General features: G+C 36.7%; 1 protein-coding gene across 2 annotated transcripts in view; it reads left to right on the top strand.

The window, feature by feature from the left end:
* ITGA1 (integrin subunit alpha 1) overlaps nucleotides 1–21030 on the top strand; it is a 74392-nt gene that overhangs the window by 34646 nt on the left and 18716 nt on the right. For both annotated transcript variants that reach the window (XM_068667818.1, XM_068667819.1), the window contains exons 7-13: nucleotides 5185–5333; nucleotides 8440–8590; nucleotides 10364–10529; nucleotides 15447–15520; nucleotides 17083–17227; nucleotides 18427–18569; nucleotides 19922–20065. In XM_068667818.1, coding sequence (XP_068523919.1) covers nucleotides 5185–5333; nucleotides 8440–8590; nucleotides 10364–10529; nucleotides 15447–15520; nucleotides 17083–17227; nucleotides 18427–18569; nucleotides 19922–20065 — 972 coding nt within the window. The remainder of the gene's footprint in view (nucleotides 1–5184; nucleotides 5334–8439; nucleotides 8591–10363; nucleotides 10530–15446; nucleotides 15521–17082; nucleotides 17228–18426; nucleotides 18570–19921; nucleotides 20066–21030) is intronic.

A 21030-nucleotide genomic window follows, 5' to 3' on the forward strand; every position in this document is an offset into this window, starting at 1 on the left:
TGGTGATACGTACATGGCACAAACATACATGGCACCTTGAGAAAATATTTAAAGCTAAACTTCCTAGTACAGGGCAATGGCTGCAAGGAAATCATTACTGCCTTATGCCCAAAGTGTTTCACAGGAATAGTACACAGGGCAATCAACTACGCAGCACCCTCACCTGTACTCCTCCCAAAGAAATTCTCAATTTTTTTTTTATATTGCCACACCTCTCTTATGCATGGTTTTAGATTCCTGCCTTGTCCTGCACAAGAAGTCCTCTTGCTTGCCTGCACTCCAACAGCCAGCCATCTCCACCTACAAAATTTGTTCTTTCATTTATTTGGCATAACTACCCTTCTTCTTCTAACACATATACTTATTCACTCAAGAATGTCAGCTTTGGCATGTGGTTGCTAAAGAGCAGAAACATTTGAAAGGGCGATAAGAATTGGAAAAGGGAGAGAAAGAATGAAAAACTGGAGATGGAGGGCAAATCTAAATGGAAATTTCTTGGGACTTATTACCCTTCCTCTACCTCCCAGAAAGGGTATTCCAGCCTTTTCCTTTCCTCCCATCTCCCTTCCTGTGAACCCAGGAATAGCCACAGGTAGTAAAAAGTTTGTGTTTCTTACACCCATGCTGTCAGGATGAGGAGAAACAACAGAGCAGGCAGGTTTCTTCCCCCTCCCGTTCCTACACAGAATAAAAGAACAATTGTTTACTTTCTGTCCATTTGAACCATTTTTTTTCCATTTTAATTTTCTCGTCATTTTTGAGCGCATTGAAATCAGTGTACTTTCACTGAAATCAGTGTACTTTCACTGACGTCAGATTGTTTTCCTCTTGCATGGGAAAGGAATGAGGTGATTACAGAATAGCTCCTTAGCCGTTTGGGTGTGACTTGTTCAGAACCATGTTTTGATTAGAGGCTTAGGAGAATTATTCTCCACTCTTGTTTACCCCATCCATGAACAATGGTCATTAGAGTTGTGGCAAGAAAGAAGAGAAATTCTTCCATTTCCCCTGCTTGGCATATAAAGTGAAAGCCAGAAGATTCAGATGCAAATAACCAAAGTTTAGTATAATATTTTTCAGAAATACTTCCTTCATTTTGTCCCATTCTCTGAAAAACAATGTCATATTGATGGTTAAGCTGCATATCCTGAGGTTGGGGATAAAAGATGTGTGGGGAAAGTGACAATAGAGAAGTAGAAATGGAAGATGAATGAGATGAGAAAAAATAATACAAGGAAGAAAATATTTCTGCCTTCCTTATTGCACATTTTAATGCAACTGCAAAGGAAGGTTTTGCTTTTTTTTTTTTTTCTTTTAAATTCTGTAGAGATAATTGTCTGTTTAATATGAGAGTGTGCTTTTTAATTGTTTATATGTGAACAACTTTCTGTGGTAGAAGAATATCAAAAGAGAGAGCAGAATGCATTAGCATGCTCAATTCCAACTTTAAAGCTCTGTTGTAATGGCACTCAGAAATTTTCAGATGTTTTATTTCTACAATGATATATGACATAATCAGCTATAGGTGTTTGGCCTGTACCTTATTATATTTCCAAAGGGACTGTATCAGTGAACTAATAAATCATCCCATGTCATATCTTATTATCAGTTTTATCTCTAGAAGAATGGAAGTGTTTTAGAGGTATAAAAAAAAAAATCAAGATGAAGAAAGATACTTGCAGTGCTTTAAAAGTAATTTCTGTCTGAGTCTTTGTGAGTGTGATAGACCAAACAAAATGTAGAAAAATTAATTCAACTTTGGTTTGATTTTGAAATCTTTAGCAAGTTCTCCATATGATAAAAGTATTGTTCAAAGATGCCTTCCTAAGGCATTTTCTTTTACCTTAAATATGACTTAAATCAGAAATGGTTTTGGTTTTACTTTCCTATACAAACCAGTGGTGTAAATCCCAGCATGTCCTTGCTGTGTGCTGCATGGTTTTCCATTTATTTTTATTTTTTAAACATACAGAATAATTTAATAATTGATAGGGAAAGCCAGATTGTGCTTTCCAAATAAGTGGCTGTGTTCATTAATAGAAGAAACTGTAAGTAATTGCCCTCTGAAATGTTTTGTCCCAAAGTAGAACAATCTTTCATTTGCCTGTTCTCTCTTACAACACTTTTTTTCACAGGAACTGGAGACAATTAAAGAATTATTCCCTTGTGTATTATAAAATCCATGGTATGCTAGGGAAGGGAACATTAATTGAGGAATTACAAAGATGTTCAATAGATTATGGTCAGTAATGCTGGGAAAAATGTTGGGTTTGCTGGAGCAGAGCAAAACTATGTTTTTCTATTTATTACTACTGCATTTTCCAGATTGAAATTAAACAAGCAAGTCAAAACATACACCACCTATAAGCCAGTCTTAGGGTCTTGCTGAAGTTCAGCAGTTGGAACATGTTTATTGTCTCATAAATGGTATATTTGCTCCACATAGGTGTGTCATTTATAGTTATTTATTAGATTAATAAGCTGCAAAATCTCATACCTTCATGGCTATATATTAATTATATGCTTGACAGCATACAATTCTAATTTTAAAAGGTGAACTTGAATTTATGATTTAGCAGAAGACTGGGACATACTGCTTTGTGGGTTTGGGGAAGTTTTATTACCCTTTGTGAGGTGTGGCTTACCATTGATGCCATGAAATACGTAGAACATGATGACCAGTGTTTTCAAAGCTAGTGCTAAGGAAGGGTCCCACAGAACAATTGTATCCCAAAAGATAACCACATGCCCCCTTTCCTTCCTGATTTACAAGCTATGCTGCACAGTGCAGTTTTCCAGACTCAGATGTTCTTCCTATTCACTTCCTGAGAAGGAAATGCTCAAAATGTTTACTTGCTGTGATCATGGACAGTGTTTCCTTTCAAACAGGAAATGAGACAATTCAGTGTCTCAGCTTGTAGTCCTTTTTAAGAAAGAAGACAACACCAAGGTGGGTCTCTATAATAGCTAAAGATGGGCTTTATTACCCTGATCCTGGCAGCAGTCAATGGCTGATTCAAACCTTGGTGCCAATAAAATCCTCAAAACTGGAGTCTGTGAACCCACAGAGGCAAGCTCATTGACATACAAAGTCTCTGCTTTTGATTCTTGTGTGTGGTCGTGGAATAGTTGTGGCACTCTTCTTCAGCTCCAAAAGACTGAGCATGATGAAGACCTGTCATTTTTCAACAGTTAGCAACAAGCTTTTTAAATGATGAGCACCATCTTCTTCAGATTATGTTGTATGAAAGTGTCAGATAACAAAATAATAATTAGAAATAAATATTTAGCTGCTACCACAAAAAGTGGGAGAGAAGAGAGAAAACTGTCATGAATTTAACAGTATTTTCTACAGAGCAGGAACATCACAGCATGTTCCCTCAGAGTGTATCTCTCACAGATAAATGCCACAAAATATTTGCCTTGGAGGGATAGGGTTAAAAATTTCATCTTCAGTGTTGGATACTGCTGGAGCCATGAGGTTGCTGTGAGTTGTATGTAATACAGTGCATGCCCCAGCCTGTGGTGTAATCCCAGCCCCAAATTAATGCCCTGCTGTCCAGGAGAAGGTGCAACCTCTGGCTGCTCTTGGTGGAGGAGAGCATGCTTCTGAGAGAGAATTAAAATACCGTCCTAACTTTGAAACTACATAGATTCTTCCAGATTTGATTGTATTTTCAAAAGGTTACTGAAATTAAGTGGTATAGATTTTCTAACCACATACTATTATACTTATTTTTGTAGAATCACACAATCATAGAATCACAGAATGGTTTGGGTTGGAAGGGACCTTAAAGATCACCCATTTCCAGCCACCCTGACATGGGCAGGGACACCTCCCGCCAGACGAGGTGGCCCAAAGCCCCATCCAACCTGGCCTTGAACACCTTCAGAGAGATGGTCATTGTCCCATAATCTTATGTTGCTAGCTCTTCATAGTGATCGTGATATCAATGTTTAGTTCAAATATTTGTCCAAGTATACTCTTCTGCTACAAGTCACCCTTTTGGTTTAAATATAAGTAACGTATTTAAATGAATGCCAGCAAACAAACATTGTGCATAATCTGACAGGCGATGAAAATACCTCAAAAAGCACCTATAAAACAATTGCAAAGTATGTACTAAGCCACCTCTAAAATAATACGATGGCATAAACATCCCAGAGATCTTATTGATCCTCAGACCCTAAATGCTAGAGTGCTTTTAATAATAGATGAGTGAGGCATAAATATGCCATGTAACACTGCATTATCCTAAATAACACCTATAAATTGCCATGTGTAACATAAAATTGAAATATGCTAATGGAACATTGTGTGGATTCTTCCCAGTAAATGCTGTTGAGTACCTGCCAGAACATTAAAAGTGACAGAAATGAATGAGAGAAATTAATTAGTATTTAAGAATATTGCTCATCTTCTTTTCATTTTGCATTTTGTTTTTGCAGCAGGTTCCCCCAGGCATTTGTGGTTTGGTTTCAATCCCATGTGTTGATTTTTCACACAAAGAATTGCCTGTGTGAGGTCATCTTGAGTCTCTCCATCATCCAAACATTCCAGGAGCCATAATTTTTTGTTGTCCCCTCAGGCACTGGTCAGAGGTATTACTCTGGCCTACCTCCTGCTGGAGAATGGTCATGTCCTGGACTCCCTGACTGTTTTTATCAATATATAGGTACTTAGGTCTTCCTCATGCCCCAGGAGCCTGAATTTGTCAATGCAGCGTTGTTATGCAGGGTTGTTTCTAGGGTAAATAGTCTACTGGTTTTAGGAGCACTGTATTTGGATAAAAATAACAGTTGTGAAACACAGTTTCTTATGCTTTAAGGAAATCTTTTTTGAAAAGTTATGACTGATGGTTAGGGTATCGGTCTGCCTTGGCCAAGAGTAGAGCAGAGCTGCAGCTCAGATTACCTCAAGTCAGGAAAAGCTAAGAGTTGAACCTGCTTTTCACTTATTCCAGTATTTTATAAAAATGACTTAAAAACTTCAAGACATTTCACTGAAATTAACCATTTTCTAAACAGTCTTGCTCAAAAGCTAATAGGTATTTCATATTTGGGGGAAAGGCAGTGTTCAGTTTTTTCCTAGGTTTAGGTACAGATGGGAATTTACATCACTGCAAGAGAAACAGTTTCTTTCTTTAACAGTGGTTGGTTTTTATTATGAATGGTGTGTTTCAGGTTGGAATTGTTCAGTATGGACAGACTGTAGTCCACGAATTTTACCTGAATACTTACTCAACAACAGAAGAAGTGATGGCTGCAGCCCTAAGAATACGCCAGAGAGGTGGCACACAAACTATGACAGCCCTTGGAATAGATACAGCAAGGTACGTTCTCAAAATATTGTCCTAGATAAGGCAGAAACAAATATTAACAGCTAATGTAATAGTTCTGATTTTATAAATCAAAAATATGATGTGACTGACATCTGACATCATTTTAGCTAGATGAATGAGATTTAGGAAGAGTTTGGATAAAGATACTCCATCCAATTTCTATAGCAGTTGTGCATGGCACACTGCAAAGGCATCTGTCTCTTGAAAGGAGGAAATGGGGAAAGAAAAAAGATGTGGAACAAGGCTGTAGTCCTAAGAAAAGTAGATTTAAAGTCTTTGATACCCACACAAAGCATGTAGGAACTGTTTAGGCAGAGGTGTCAAGGAGATTCTGTTTTTCAAAGGAAACAGGAAAAAGTAGAATTTTTTAGTGTTAATTCATCTTTCTTCTGAGGTTGAGATTATTATGCGATTTGAGTCCACATTTATTATAGAAATTTCATATCTGAGTTTTTGAAGCTTCTGCTGCATTAGGAAATTAAAAATCAAAGAATCAATGAATCAAATCAGAATAATGAGTGGTTTGGGTTTGAAGGCACCTTAAGGATCATCTAGTTCCAATCACCTGCAATAGCTTGTCCACCTGCAATAACTTACCACCAGACCATATTGCTCAAAGCTCCGTCCAACCTTGCCTTAAACAATTCCAGGGACGGGGCATTGACAACTTCTCTGGGCAGCCTGTTCCAGTGCCTCATCACCCTCACAGTGAATAATTTCTTCCATGTATCTAACCTAAATCAGTCCTCTTTTAGTTTAAAGCCATTACTCCTTGTCCTGGTACTACATTCACATCCCCATCTTTCTTGTAGACCTCCTTTAGGTACTGGACGGCCACTGTAAATTTTTCCAAATACATTTGTTCTCTGGGCTATACAATTCCAACTCTCTCAGACTGACTTCATAGGAGAAGTGCTTCAGTGCTTTAATCATACTCATGGCCCTCCTCTGGACTTGCTCCAACAGCTCCATGTCCTTCTTCTGTTGGGGGGCCCCACAGCTGAACACAGTGCTCTACATGAGGTCTCATGAGAATGAAGTGGGGGTGAATCACTTTGCTCAACCTTCTATCCTTACTGCTCTTGGTGCAGCCCAGGATACAGTTGACTTTCTCAGCTGCAAGTGCATACTGCTGGCTCACATTCACTTTTTTTCCACCAGTACTCCCAAGTCCTTCTCTGCCAGGCTGTTTATAATCCATTCATTGCCCAGCCTGTATTCATGTTTGGGATTGCTACAAACCAGATGCAGAACCTTGCACTTGGCCTTGTTGAACTTCATGAGGTTCTCACTGGCCCACCTCTCAAGCCTGTTGAGGTCCCTCTGCATGGCATCCTCTCCCTCCAGTTTGTCAGTCACACCACACAGGTTGGTGTTATTAGCAAACTTGCTGAGGGTGCACTCAATCCCACTGTCCATGTCACCGGCAAAGATGTCGAGTAATATCATTCCCAATACAGACCCAATGCCTGTATTGGATCTGTTGTATCAGTATTGTTACTTAGAATTACTTCTTTTAAGAGAAAAATAGAATCTGACTCTTTCAGAATAGACAGTAAATGCAAAATCAAACTCCCATATGAACGAAGCAAGCGGTTATCCATTTCCACTCCTAGCCCATCAGACCTGGTTATGACCAGGTCATCAGATCTGAAAGACAAGAAAACAAAATACAATTAGAATAGAAGACACTGAGAGACATTCTGAAATCATACAATGCTGTTCTGGTTCTTCACTTACTGAGATCATTACTGAGCAAACAGTAGAAACTACTTGCTCAAATAGGCAAAATTTGCCACTAGTTTGCTGTCCATTTCAAGAAAAGTGTTTCTTCAGAGACAGTTTTGGCACAACAGTTTACCTAAGAGTGGACCTCATAGATATACACAAATATAGTAATGATATGCATTGATAAACCTTTCATATCTTTTCTCTCTTCTACATTTTTTCCTGGTTTGGCAACATAACTTTATTCAATAAATGAATGCATTCTCCCTTTCCAAACAACTATCTAATTAAAATGTGCATCATCTTCCTGGTGAACTATTTGATTATCTGAATGAAGCTCTGTGGATACCATGTTAAAGTTAACAAAATTGTTACATCTTCATAAGTTAGATAAATTCTTAGATACAAGTAGAGGCTCGAGGGAGTCTGAATAAGTTCATGAAAGCAGAACCAGTTGAGGATTACCAAATATGCAGAAACCACATGTGGTTCAGAACATCCCTGGGCACCACAAACCATTGCACGCTTGTATATACGGAAGTATCAGCAACGCTTCCTCAGTTCTTGCAGTCTTCCTACACATCTACTTAAGGCCATTGTCAGAGGTGGATCTTAGCTTTTACCCATGTAGCCAGTATTAGATAGAGTTCTGTGGTATTTCTCTAAAAAGAGGAAGCTTTACTTCCTTCCGTCTTCTCCAGAACCCTAACTCAGCCTCTCCTTTCCTGGTCACATGCAGAACCAAGCCATGCCCAGCCTGCATGAGCAGCTCCCCAGAATGTCAGTGTCCTTTTCCCCACCTACATCTGTGGAATAAAAGGGTCACCCCTGCCTACCATCACTCACTTGCAGATGACTACTGACACATCTGCAATACCCAGTTTTGCTGTAAATGTGTAGAGGTGCTGGTAACTGAATAAATACTTTGACTACTAGAAGTGCTGCTGTAGAGTGGAAATAATTTTTTTTAGCATGTGGATTTTGGGGGAGGGGTGTTGATTGGTGGGGTTTTGTTTGTTTGTTTTTAAGGTAACAAAACAGTTTTAAGATTCTGGGAGTTTATTTGGGTAGAAAAAGAATTCTTCACCATTCAGCATTGTTTTCTTCTGTCACAGACTGAATAGATAACTTTACACAGAACAACGAATGAATACACAGAATAACGAATGAATGCTTGTGAAATTCTTTGGCTGTAAACTGTCATGCAAATTCCAATTGTTGTTGTTTGTATTTGTTCCTGGTAAATATTAATTTCCTTTTCCTACACCCTCATTAATGTAAAGTATTTTAGCTTAGGGTTGACAATGCAGAAATTGTGTGTGCTAAATGCTGACCTTGCCTTTCTCTAAACCCTTTATGCTCCCTTTAGGGAAGAGGCTTTTACTGAGGCCCATGGTGCACGAAGAGGAGTACAAAAAGTAATGGTTATTGTGACTGATGGGGAATCACATGATAACTACAGATTGAAAGAAGTGATTGATAGTTGTGAAGATGAAAACATTCAAAGATTCGCTATTGCTGTAAGTGAAATGTAATGAGAAGTATTACAAATGTTACAAATAACACAAAGTATTTATTACAAATATTACAAATCTTACGGGCACATTTCGTCTTCCAAATGTCTGTTTAAATGTCTGTTTAAAAAGAATATAATGAAAAAGAATCTTTATGAAAATATACTAATTTCATAGATAAAAAAGAAAAACTGAAAAAAAATGATTTCTGATATTAAAGCACATCAGAAAGCAATGTATCTTGAGAGATTTTTGTGAAAATAAAGGATAGAAAGAATTTGAGGAGCAGTATAAAATGTAATCTTTCTAGTTAAGAGGAACAGTGAACAGAGTGGGTTAATTCAAATCTGAGCAATTTCTACAGACACGTCATCCACTTTAAAAGAGAAAAAAACAGTAAATGAGTAAATTATAAATGAATCATGGTGTATTATGGTTGCTCTGTGTGCTGGGATACTAAAGTTGTCATTTTCATGTTGAGCAAACTTAGTAGCTGAATGGGAGTATGAACATGATGGAGGTTATCTCATCCGCAGTGACAAGAAAAAATTAATGGTGCATTTGGTGTAAACTATTGTATATGTACATTGTATACTGGAATAATCTACTTTTTCTTATTAATATTTAAGGTACATTGGATTGTTTCTTCTCTGTCCCTACCTCTCTTTGTTTTCTAACAAGATCAGCCTATCTTAAAATACCCTCAGGTTTTGAATACAGTTCAATTTCCAGTTCCAAAACTGAATGCAGTAGTATGTTTTTCATTTTCCCTTCATACCTGAAACAATATCTTCCAGAAGTATTGTTACCAGATGGTGAAAAAGCTTGCTACTTGCTTAAGTATCACTACAATGAAGTATAGAACCAAGAATTTTTAAAGAAAAACGTTGTCTTTAAAGAAAGTTAGCAAACCGAAGTTGAATCACAAATCAACAACATTTTCAGTGGTTTCCTTGGTTTCCTTCATAAAGATGGAGAGCATTAAAGAAAAAGTCCTTGCTGAATCTTCAATATTTTTAGCAGTAAAATATTTGCCTAGAACCATATTTGAATTGCTTTCATGTACAGCAGTACTAGAACCTGGAAATTTGGTTTTGGTTCCCCTCTCAAAGCAAGTAAGCAAGCAGAATGTTTTTTTCCCTTGAAAAATAAATGTTGGCCTGGAAATTGGAAAAATGTGTTTCCTCATTTTAAGGCATTCTGAGTTTTTAGAGTAGTAATATTAAAACCGTGGACTGAAGTCTTGTACCATGATACTGAATGCAAGTGCTGGTGCTGTGTGCATTTACAGGGCTAATTTCCACATAACAAAAAAATATTCTATACCTAAATTAGCATGTCATTAATTACTCATACACTATGTTATGAGGAGAACTAGTGGTACCTATGCTGAAGTCAATGCAATTGTGTATTCTGTTTGGGATGGCTTTTTGTTCATTTGTTTTCTAAATGAAGCTCTACTTCAACTAATCATTAGAATTTTGTGAAGAAACGAAAAAAAGCAGTTGAGGATAGCAGACATTACACTACACAGTTGCATTGTTCACTACTGTTGGTACTTTCAGGAAAAAACTAAGCCCTCCCTCATACTGTTTTGTTCTATTCAAAAAGAATGGCTTTTAATCAATCAAGACTAGGAATTTGAGGGAGGTTTTAACAGAACAATTAAGGTTAGATATGATTTTCCAATATTTTCTGACAACCTACCTCAAAGGTATCTTTAAAAATAGGATTTAAAACATACCCTTGACTTCTTTGTTTTTATTTTTTTTTCTTTAGATTCTTGGCAGCTACAGCAGAGGAAATTTAAGTACTGAGAAATTTGTAGAGGAAATAAAATCAATTGCCAGTAAGCCTACCGAAAAGCATTTCTTCAATGTCTCTGATGAATTGGCTCTTCTAACTATTGTTGAAGCACTTGGAGAGAGAATATTTGCCCTGGAAGGTATGACACTATTTGAAGTTTTACTTTATGCCTGCATTAAAAATGAAGCAAACACAAGACCACCTGCTTTTATCTTCCTTTCCAATGTATTGTGCTGCATAAAATGCATTTTATGTGTATTTTTTCATGCTGATTGTAAAGATCAGTATACATCAAAAATACAGATAATGATGCAAAGATCTGTTCAGGTGGGTTCAGATAGGAATATCTGGGATAGATAGGATATCTGGGATAGATAGGATATCTGTTCAGATAGGAACAGTAACCTAGAAGAGTAAGAAAGGTCACTGTAGACCATTACCACTTTATCACGCAAAGGTGCCTCCCATTATGTAAAAGAGCATTGTAAGAACATGTCCTAAACTAACCCACAGTCACATGTTAGTCTGCCTATAACTTTAAGTTCTCTTGACATTTATTAGCTGCAACATGCTACTTTGCTGTACACGTTATCACAGACTTGGTGTATAGATTTGGCAAGAAATATTTTTTCCTTGGAAATGTTGGTGATGATCAGATTTTAGCAGAGAAAAGTCATCATCTCCTAATGTCTGCTTACATTTTCTATCTAAATTAGGCAACACTGTCCAACTCTGTTTGTTTCAAGCTTAGTACTTGTAACAGAAGACAGTTTATTAGTTATAAATTATATTGGCCAACACTGAAGGGCTTAGCGTCACACAGATATAACATCCATCTGTTTGGACTTATTTTTTTCAACATCTCAGCTTACAAGTAGCAGGAAAAGTACAGTTTATAGCTGGAACAAAAGATAACGTGGAGTTAAATGTCAAGAAACTAATACAAATATGAGAGTTTATTTTAAAGCTTTTTAAATTGGCGTTATGTTTCTCAGGCATTTAAGTATTCTGTTAGTGTATCATTTAGAGTGAGTAGATACTACTCTCTTCAGCTGACTGCTACTATTTTTTTCCATTTAATATATTATCTTTTTTCTTTCCAGAAGACTTTGTTTCATCACTTATAAAAAAAAAAATAAAATTGAGAAGTATTTAATCTCTCTAAAAGTGAAAGTTTACCTTACTGAAGCTTATTGAATTCTTTAAAATTCATAGAATAAGAGCTCTTTGCTAAGTCCCTGCTCAGTAGAAAGAATTCACTTTGAATTACAAAACAGTTGTTCAAACAGAAATTAAATACTTTTTGCTGATGGAGAATGATTTGTACAATGGGTTCTAACCCTTCCATTGACACTAGTAATTCATTTCTCTAATCATAAGAAAAAAAATTGCAAAAGATTTGAAAACTAAACAAGTTTAGTAGCTTAATAAAATGTCCAAATAAATATAACTATGTACATGATGATGAATCTGTTTGATTAAATTGCAGAAGTGTTATCTGTTTATATGATAATACGTAACTCCTTCAATAACGTGCTACTTCCAGTATATTGCACCTTTTCTAAGTATCACGAAATTCTACAGTACTACTTGAATTCAGCTTTAAGTTCTTGCAAAAGATGCAGAAATAAATATCTACTTCTTGAATATGAATAATTTATATTTAACATAAAATTTTAACATAAACCATTTGGATATTTGTGCCTTGATTCATGCTTTACTTTCAAATTTTATTTTTAGATAGATTCAATACTATTACAAAATATAAATATCCAAAACAAGCAAACAAAAAATTATGTTCATCTACACAGTGAGAGTTGAGCTAAGTAATTTCAGCACACCCAAATGATTCTTGGTTTCTACATCTTCACTAGGACTTCAGTCTGTGCCAAGATTTCTATTTAAGACATTTGTAATTTGAGACAAGAAATTATGCCCTCTCCTACACCTGTGGAAGCTTCAGAAACAGCATAATCTGGTCACAAGCAAAGTCAGAATGAAAACTGAAATATGGTATTAGCTTTATGGCAAAGCACAGCAAGGCTGAATTGTTCTGATGAATTATATAATCATTAAGGTTGGAAAAGACCTTCAAGATCATCTGATCCAACCATCACCCTACCACTACACCATGTCTCTAAACACCAGGTCCAACCTTTCCTGGAAGACCCCCAGGGACAGTGATGCCACCACCTCCCTGAACAACCCATTCCAATGCCTGACTGCTCTTTCTGAAAAGAAATATCTCCTCATTTCCAACCTGAACCTCCCCTGGAGCAACTTGAGGCCATTCCATCTCGTCCTAGTCTGTCTAGTTCTTCTGCTTCCTGTCCCAGACTTCCAGGTTGGGAGGCAGAGTACTCCAAGTATAAGTGGCCTGGCTAGTAAAGACAGATGTAAAAAAGGCATTGAGAATCTCACCCTTTTCCTTATCCTCAGTAGCCATGTTCCCCCGTGTCCAGTAAAGGACGGAGATTCTCCTTGGCCCTCCTTTTGCTGTTAATATATTTATAAAAACTTTTTTTTTTAATCCTTAACCATGGCAGCCAGGTTGAGCTCATACTGGGCTTTGGCCTTCCTCATTTCTTCTCTGCATACACTGGCAACTTCCTTGTACTGTCTCCAAGTTACTTGCTCCTTCTTCCACTGGTCATAAACTCTCTTTTTCTTCTGGTCACTCAGGAAAAGTTCCCTGTTTAGCTATGCTGGTCTTCTCCCCACCAGCTCATCTTATGGCACACGGGGACAGCCTGCTCTGGCATCTTTTAGACTTCCTTCCTGAGGAGCTCCAGCCTTTCTGGACTTCTCTGCCCTTCAGGGCTGACTCCCAAGGGACCCTCCCTACCAGTGTCCTGAACGGTTCAAAGTCTGCCCTCAGGAAGTACAATGTAGCAGTTTTACTGACCCCCTCCTGACTTCACAAAGAATAGAGAACTCTACAATTTCATGGTCACTCTGCCCAAGACAACTCCCTGCCGCCACATCTCCCACCAGTCCTTCTCTGTTCGTGAACAGCAGGTCTAGCGGAGCTCCCCCTCCAGTAGGCTCACTAACCAGCTGAGTCAGCAAGCTGTCTTCCATGCACTCCAGGAACCTCCTAGACTGCTTCCTCAGGGCTGTACTGTATTTCCAGAACATGTCCAGAAAGTTAAAGTCCCTAGAGCTAGAGGATGGTGAATAAGTCCATTTCTTTTGACTCTTTAGCCATGGTTTCTTGTCCCACACAGCTTTCTTGTGACAAACTAGTTTATTGGATTTGAGCATTATTGAAAGTTAAATTAACCCCATACAATGTTTCTGTAATTTCCATACAAAATTTCTGTACATAACGTGGGGGTCACAGGAAACTTGATTCTTACAATTCTGTATTTGAATGTGTTTTAAGTCTCCTACTAGTATAATAGTACATTTTATTTTGTTTGCCCTCTAGATTTCTTGTTTTGTTTTTGGTTTTTGCCTTAAAAAAATGCAAAGGAAAATTGAGAGTTGAAAAATGAAATCCAACAAAAACCTACATTTGACAGCCAGTCGATTTTTACACATAATCATTTTCACATGCTTCTGTGTCTCATGGCATGGACTTCTGGATTTAACAGCATTTTTATGTTTCATCCAATCTGTAGGCAGGCACATGTTTTTTCACAAAATATCTTTTGTAGAATGCTTGGCAGTTTGAAACTTAATGGAAAGTTAGACTGGGGGCCATTATCTAAGCAGCGTTCAGAACTGCACATACTGACAATACTGGCATTGTACTCTGCCTGAAACTGTGAGAGTCCTGCCTTTCTCAGCTCATTAAGGAGCATCTTTTATTGTGTGATTAATGCTGCCACTAAAAAATATTGTTTATCAGCAAATGGGCAACTTAAGGGTTTTATGCTTAAAAGAAACCATATTTTTTCAGACATAGCAGAGGAGCTATATTTCACATCTTGTGAAACATGATGGCCTATGTTTGTGTGTCAAACATTTTGTGTTTGAGATCATGTCTGCTTCCCACGGCTGGTCATAAATCCTGACAATTAGCACAGGCATCATGTCCAAGTGAACAACCTCAGTGGTTTAGTTGCCGAGTAGCAGAAGTTCAGTATTGTTTAATGGTCCTGATGCCAGAAATTCATGTAGCCATGGCTTGCTTTAGTTTCAGTCACATTGTTTGAGATTCGCCTCTGCACTCATCTGGTAGAAAATTGTGTACTCTTCCTGTGGAAGTCTCAGAACAGATTTCATAGATCCTATCTGCTGCCTGTTACTATGTCATGCTCTCGCAGAGGAATCAATATGCAGAATATAGTTACCTGATCTGTGGTGCTTACAGTGGGAAAATAGTCACTGAGTGTTGCTTCGAAGTAGAGAAGTCAGACTTTTCTCTTCTCTGATATTTCCCATGTAACTGAGAGCAAAGCTTTATGAAGGCCCACCAGAGTTTAATAAGTAGCATATGACTACCTGAAAAAGATACTGACAGTAGTACTAAATCACCTGATACCTTTTCTATTCAGAAAATCAGAAAGATTTTCATGTAAGTTTCTGGGAAGGATTGCAGTTCCCAAGTCCTTCTCTGAGGCTTATGAATCTTGGATGGCTGAGATTTTCCTATGTTGTTTTTAACAAAGGTTCATACAAACATCAAGTGTTTTTCATTTAAAGTTCTACCAGCTGCCTACAAATTCTTAGTTGCTTGAATACAAGGCCAGGGCTACATGGATGGTGTTTCATTGTTCACTTAGCTCAAGTGGAAAATGGCTTAACCATATTAATCAAACATTCCAAACATATTTACCATCAGCCTGAGGTCAAATCTGGTCAGTTTTAGCCCAGAAATATTTCTTGGAAAAGTTCTGAGACATGATCTTAAAATGGAAACGTTTTCTCCTACTTAATGGTAGTATCTAACACAGATCTTAATTTCTGTATTTATTATCAAAATCTATGGCAAGATATATTAATGGTGTTACCTTTCACCATCATTTGAGCATTTTCATTACACTATTCAGATTTTTTCAGATTAAAACTCATTTATTTTAAAACTTTTTTTTTTTTTTCTGTTTAATAGCAACAAAAGACCAGCAAGCAGCCTCATTTGAAATGGAAATGTCTCAAGCTGGTTTCAGTGCTCATTATTCTCAGGTAAATAAGCTGTTTGAAAATAAAAGTACTTTTGCAAAGTAGACTTCTTTTGCTGATAGCATGAATTTGGAACAAGTATTTAGAATTCGTTGTACAGTCCTGTTACTTGTTTGCTGATAGATATTTTGGAGTTTCCTGTAATCTAGCATTTTGTAAAATGTACTTAAAGAATGATTATAAACAATGAATGCATAAGAAAATAAGTACCATCTTCACATGAGCTATAAATTTAACACTCCCATAGCATTTTTCTATCAGAGAAATATTCTATAATATTTTAACTATAAAACTGTTTTCTATAAATACTAATACATAAATTGTTTTTGTATTGCATTGGTGAAATGTAGACAAGAAGATATACATGTAAGGGATTGTGGTGGTTTTACTCTGTACATATATTTTATTTTTGTAATTGTAATGGATATTATCTCCATTACCAGTAACACAGCATATTCTTAGTTCTGTTAATACATCGAATACATGAATTCTCAGGGAGTGAACTCATTAAACTGGGTTGCAAAAATCCCTGGGAATATTTATTAGCAGAAAATGACTCCCTGCAACTTTTTTTTTTTTTTTAATCAATAGTAGCCAATATGAGGGTAGACTCAGTGTACGCAATTGAAATAGAATCTTATCATAAGATCAAAGGAACCGGGAAGAGTTAAGTTTTAAAGATGTGAAAAAGTAGTAACAGTTGAAAAGGCCACAGTAGGAAAGTAACTGAACTGAGCAGACTCTGAGCAGTCCAAGACAAACTGACATACATAGGAAAACTTTCAGTATGGCTGCATATGGCTCAGCATATCACTGGTAAAACAAATAATAAATACCCTTCATTGAAATTTAACATACTTACTTGCAGAAATACTCTCCGTCCATTTTCACTCTCTGCACTATAAAATTGTATACTATACTTCAGATGATATACTATACATTAGAAGCAGGTGTTAGTCAACCCAAGAAAGATTTATAAGGTTATCTATTTGGTAGAGCATATGCTTGAAGTTACCAAAGAACTGACCTATAGTCATCAAAACCTCACTAAAGAAGTTGGTCCTCAGACCTTGCTACCTTTACAGACTCAGGGCATCTGGTGTCTCTTTTATCCAGAAGACTACATTCATCCCTTCAGGCAAGAAAGGTCAGCAAAGCTTTTGTCATTGACAAAAAGCACTTTTCAGATAGTCACAGGTTCAACATAGAATGGTTTAACTTTCTGAAAGTTTATCTGTGGACTCTATTTAGGTGTGGTATTCTCTGATTACCTTTGCTAAATCTCCTTCACCTCTCTGTGCTGTGTGTCTCGGTGGGCTAAAGTTGTATGAGCTATGTTTCATGAGTAGATACTTTTCCTGAACGGCTCCTGATTTTGTTTTGTTTTCTCTAATTTTGCATTTTTAACAAATACTGTGATTGTGTGGGGCCCATAATCTAGTAAGAAAATCAGGGCTGAATCATGTAAGTATACAGAAAGCATTACCTAAATGTGGGCGTCATGATCAATGAATTTCTGAAGAAGATCCACATAAAGAAAAGGCTTTTGTTTTTCTCTGCAAAAGGATTGGATCATGCTTGGGGCAGTTGGAGCATATGACTGGAATGGTACGGTGCTCATGGTGAAGGATAGTGGTATTTCAATACCAACTAATGACACTTTTCGTGACAGATTTTCAGAAAAAAATGAACCTCTTGCAGCCTATCTAGGTAAGAGAATTAGTCCATCTTGTAATATTTATTGATAAATGCTACAAGTGTTCTATAAAATCTCATTCATAAGGATTCTCTTACAGAGTATTTCCTTATATATGCAATATATAAGGAAATATTTATATATGTATATCTAGGAGCCTGAGAGAATGTATAATTTATGGATGTGTCTTTTGTATGATTTTTTTTTTTTAATCACTACTTCTACCATCAAAAAGTAGTCCAAACACTTGCAGCCCTAAGCATATCTAGACTTTTTCCAATAGAGATGTCTAATCTGTTCAGAGATTTCAAAGATTCCCCTAGCACCATTTTCAAATTTTTCTCTGCCTTCATACTTAAAAATTTTGATACAATATTGAATTGAATCTAAATCTTATTTGCTTAAAATTAAGCTATCTTCTTACACTTGGTGGACAAGAACAAGAGTTTACCGCCATCCTTTTTATATAATGTTTTACATATTGGCAAGCTCTTCTTTTCCTCTGAGCCTTTTCAACCAAAAACCATCTCAATGGCCTTGCTCATTCCTGTCTCTGCTTGCTCTCTGTTACCTCCTCTCATGTAATACATATCTCAGTGATGAGGAGTCAACACTAGAATCATGTAATCTTTTTCCCTAAGTACATTTTTCCCTTCTTTACAGACTCTATTAACTGTTTTTTTTTTATGTCCAATTTGGTCACTTCAAATTTAGACACTATTCTCCACAATACTTGCAACCCTGCTGCAATTTTTATTTATCTGCAAATTTTATAAGTCTTTTTCTGCTCAAGTTGTTTTATTGTTGTTAATATTCAACAGAGCTAGGTTCAAAATGCCTCCAGAATCACAGCATCAGTTTGGCAGTGAGCCAGTGACAACTGTTCTTTTCACCCAGCTATTCACCTGTTATTTAGTCTGTGCCATCATTTTCTTACAACTATGCAACAATAGCAAAGCGAACATTATAAAAAATTCTTCAGTTTAGACTCACCAGCCTGTGAACAGGTTTAATGACACACTGATGCTCATGACTGTGAACCTGTAGGCAAATACCCATCCAGTGTATTTTCTTTTACTCTGCTATTGTTCTCTAGCACAATTAAGTGTAAATATCTGTTTGCAGAATCTTGCCTTAAAAAGGTTCTGAATCACAGCAGTTATTCCTGATGCATTCGGTATGTACTACATCTTGAATTCTTTCTGCTTCCTAGGCTATACTGTGAATTCAGCATTGACACCTGGAGGTGTGCTGTATATAACAGGACAGCCACGATACAATCACACTGGCCAAGTTATCATTTATAAAATGGAGGGAAAAGAGGTGCAAGTACTTCAGAGGTTAAAAGGAGAACAAGTAAGTATGCATTTATGATTTACATGTGAGAGGAATATGGCATGAGACATAGAAATAGTGATTTAAATGACAAAACTCTGTATCAAAAAAAGAAAATAAAACTGTAAGTTGTAATCAGAAAGGTTACAAGATCAGAACTAAAAGTTAGGTGAATGCTGTGGTGTAATATGTAATAGAAAGTAGGCTTGTTAGAGAACACTGGAAATCTTCTCTATTTGGGGTAAGTCTTCACAGATGTCAAAGTGGTTGTAGCCATCTCTGCACTGGCAGTTTTCTGTCTGCTGCATGAAAACAGTACACTATTGGCAAGAAACAGGTGTGATAAGCAGGGTTCTGTGAGTGGGCATCATCTGGGATACCATAAAATATTGAACAGCTGCTCATTACATTCAGTAGCAGCTGCTCCTGAAGGAAAATACTATCATGTAACTACATAATAAAAGGTGGTAGTATAATACAATGCACAAACAAGTTGAAAGACCTTCCTACTCCAGTGTCTTCAGGCTGCAGTACAAGCTTCGTTCAGAACAACTCAGGTTACCTAATACTCAACTTCAGTAGTTGGTGTTTGCAGCTCCGCTAATCAATCTTGGACGCTTTTAGAGTCAATGAAGGAAAGAAGGCATTTTTAAGGTTTGAGTGATTTGTCCTACCTGAAGCATTTTCTGTTGAATAAGATGCATCCAGCACGAGAAAGGACTGCTTTTCTTGTTAAGTGTAAAGGAAGTCAAGGGTGTCGAGCTTAGCTCTAAAATAAATGTCAGATGAATTACACAGCTTGTGCGTAAACTATGAGTGAATCTAGCTCTTTGTGTAAATCTTGTTCCTCTTCATTCAGTAGCAACCTATGAATTTTGGATAGTGCCTGTACTAGCTAAGAACTTTTATTTATCATCCTACCTTTTTCCCCTCATGAGCCTATGACCATTGATTTTTCTCTTTCTATTTATTACTGTTGGGACTAACTGCCCCAAGACACATCTCTTAAAGAGCTGTCTCATCTGAGAGGTTCCAATCTCCTTAGCAGATAAGAGGCCCCTTTTGTACTTTTCAGATCCAACAAAGTTGGAAGTTGGATGGACCACCCTTAAATAAATAAATAAATAAATAAATAAATAAATAAATAAATAAATAAATAAATGTCTTACAATGAACCCTAAAGCAGAAATAAGCTTCAAAAACGTGCTGACCAGAAGGATCTTCTAGGTAGCAAAGAAAACTTCTGCATAATAGTAATATTTGTCATTGTTGTAATCAACTGTAAAACAGTTGTAAAACAGGTCTCTCAGTAAGGAGTTGTTGCATCATGCTACTGACTCTGCATCTGATTTATACCTTCTATTTTTCTGCAGATTGGCTCATACTTTGGGGGTGTTATTACCACAGTTGACATCAACAAGGACTCTTTTACAGACCTTCTTCTTGTTGGAGCTCCTATGTATATGGGAACTGAAAAAGAGGAGCAGGGGAAAGTGTATGTGTATGCTCTGAACAAGGTAAGGATAATGTTTATTGAACAGAAACAGAATGTGCTCCCTTCTTTCTTCATATCCTTATTTTAATGTAATATGATAATCTGAGTTGGAGATGATCAGTTGAAAACAGAGAAACATTTTTTTGACAACTGAGAGTATGACAGTATATTTTTTGAAAACTTTCTTCTCACCTTTTTTCTAATAGAGTATTTTATACAGATAAGCACTATATCCTCTAAAGTGCAATATGGAATTTTTGTAACATTATAATTTCCATAATCTGGAAAAATTATAACATTAATTTTCTATCATATTTTCTTCCTGCTGTTGCATACTAGAGAATAGTGGGGGGACTCATCTATCTTAAAACTATGTGTTTCAATGTTTTTATGGTTAAATTACCAACCCAGAAATAAACCCCATACATTCAAGAGCTTTTAAGTATGTCACAGCTAGATTAAGCAGTACATCAGATACAGTTTATTTTCTTAATTTGATAAATCCCTCCATCGCAATGTCGGTATATACTTTTTATTTTTTTCATCTTTTTTCTTTTCTTTTGGTCCAGCATCATTGTATATTGTTATAACAGTTATCACAGTAGGTCCTAAAAACAATGATCTCCTAACATACTATGGCAGGAAAAGGGTCTGAAGAGGCTGGATCTGTGTGACAAGGAACTCTTCCAGTTTCTACATGCATGTTGCTAACAACAAATTGATGGTGGGTGAATAGATTTGGCAAGAAAACAAGAATTCACTGTCCTCTAATCGAGGGTTTGAAATTTGTTTTTCCTGTTACTATTTTTATCCATCTCCAAAAAAAAGGAGGTGCAGCAACTGCTTGCTGCTACTACTCTCAAATATGTAGTTCCTGGGGAATCTCTTGGAAAGATGGATTACATGTCATACTATTTGTGTGGTTTTGGTTTAAGATTCATGCACACTAGACACAGGTCACCAGAAGAGTACATATGTGAGCATGCA

Source organism: Anas acuta, chromosome Z (genome assembly GCF_963932015.1).
Source record: "Anas acuta chromosome Z, bAnaAcu1.1, whole genome shotgun sequence".
NCBI lineage: Eukaryota > Metazoa > Chordata > Aves > Anseriformes > Anatidae > Anas > Anas acuta.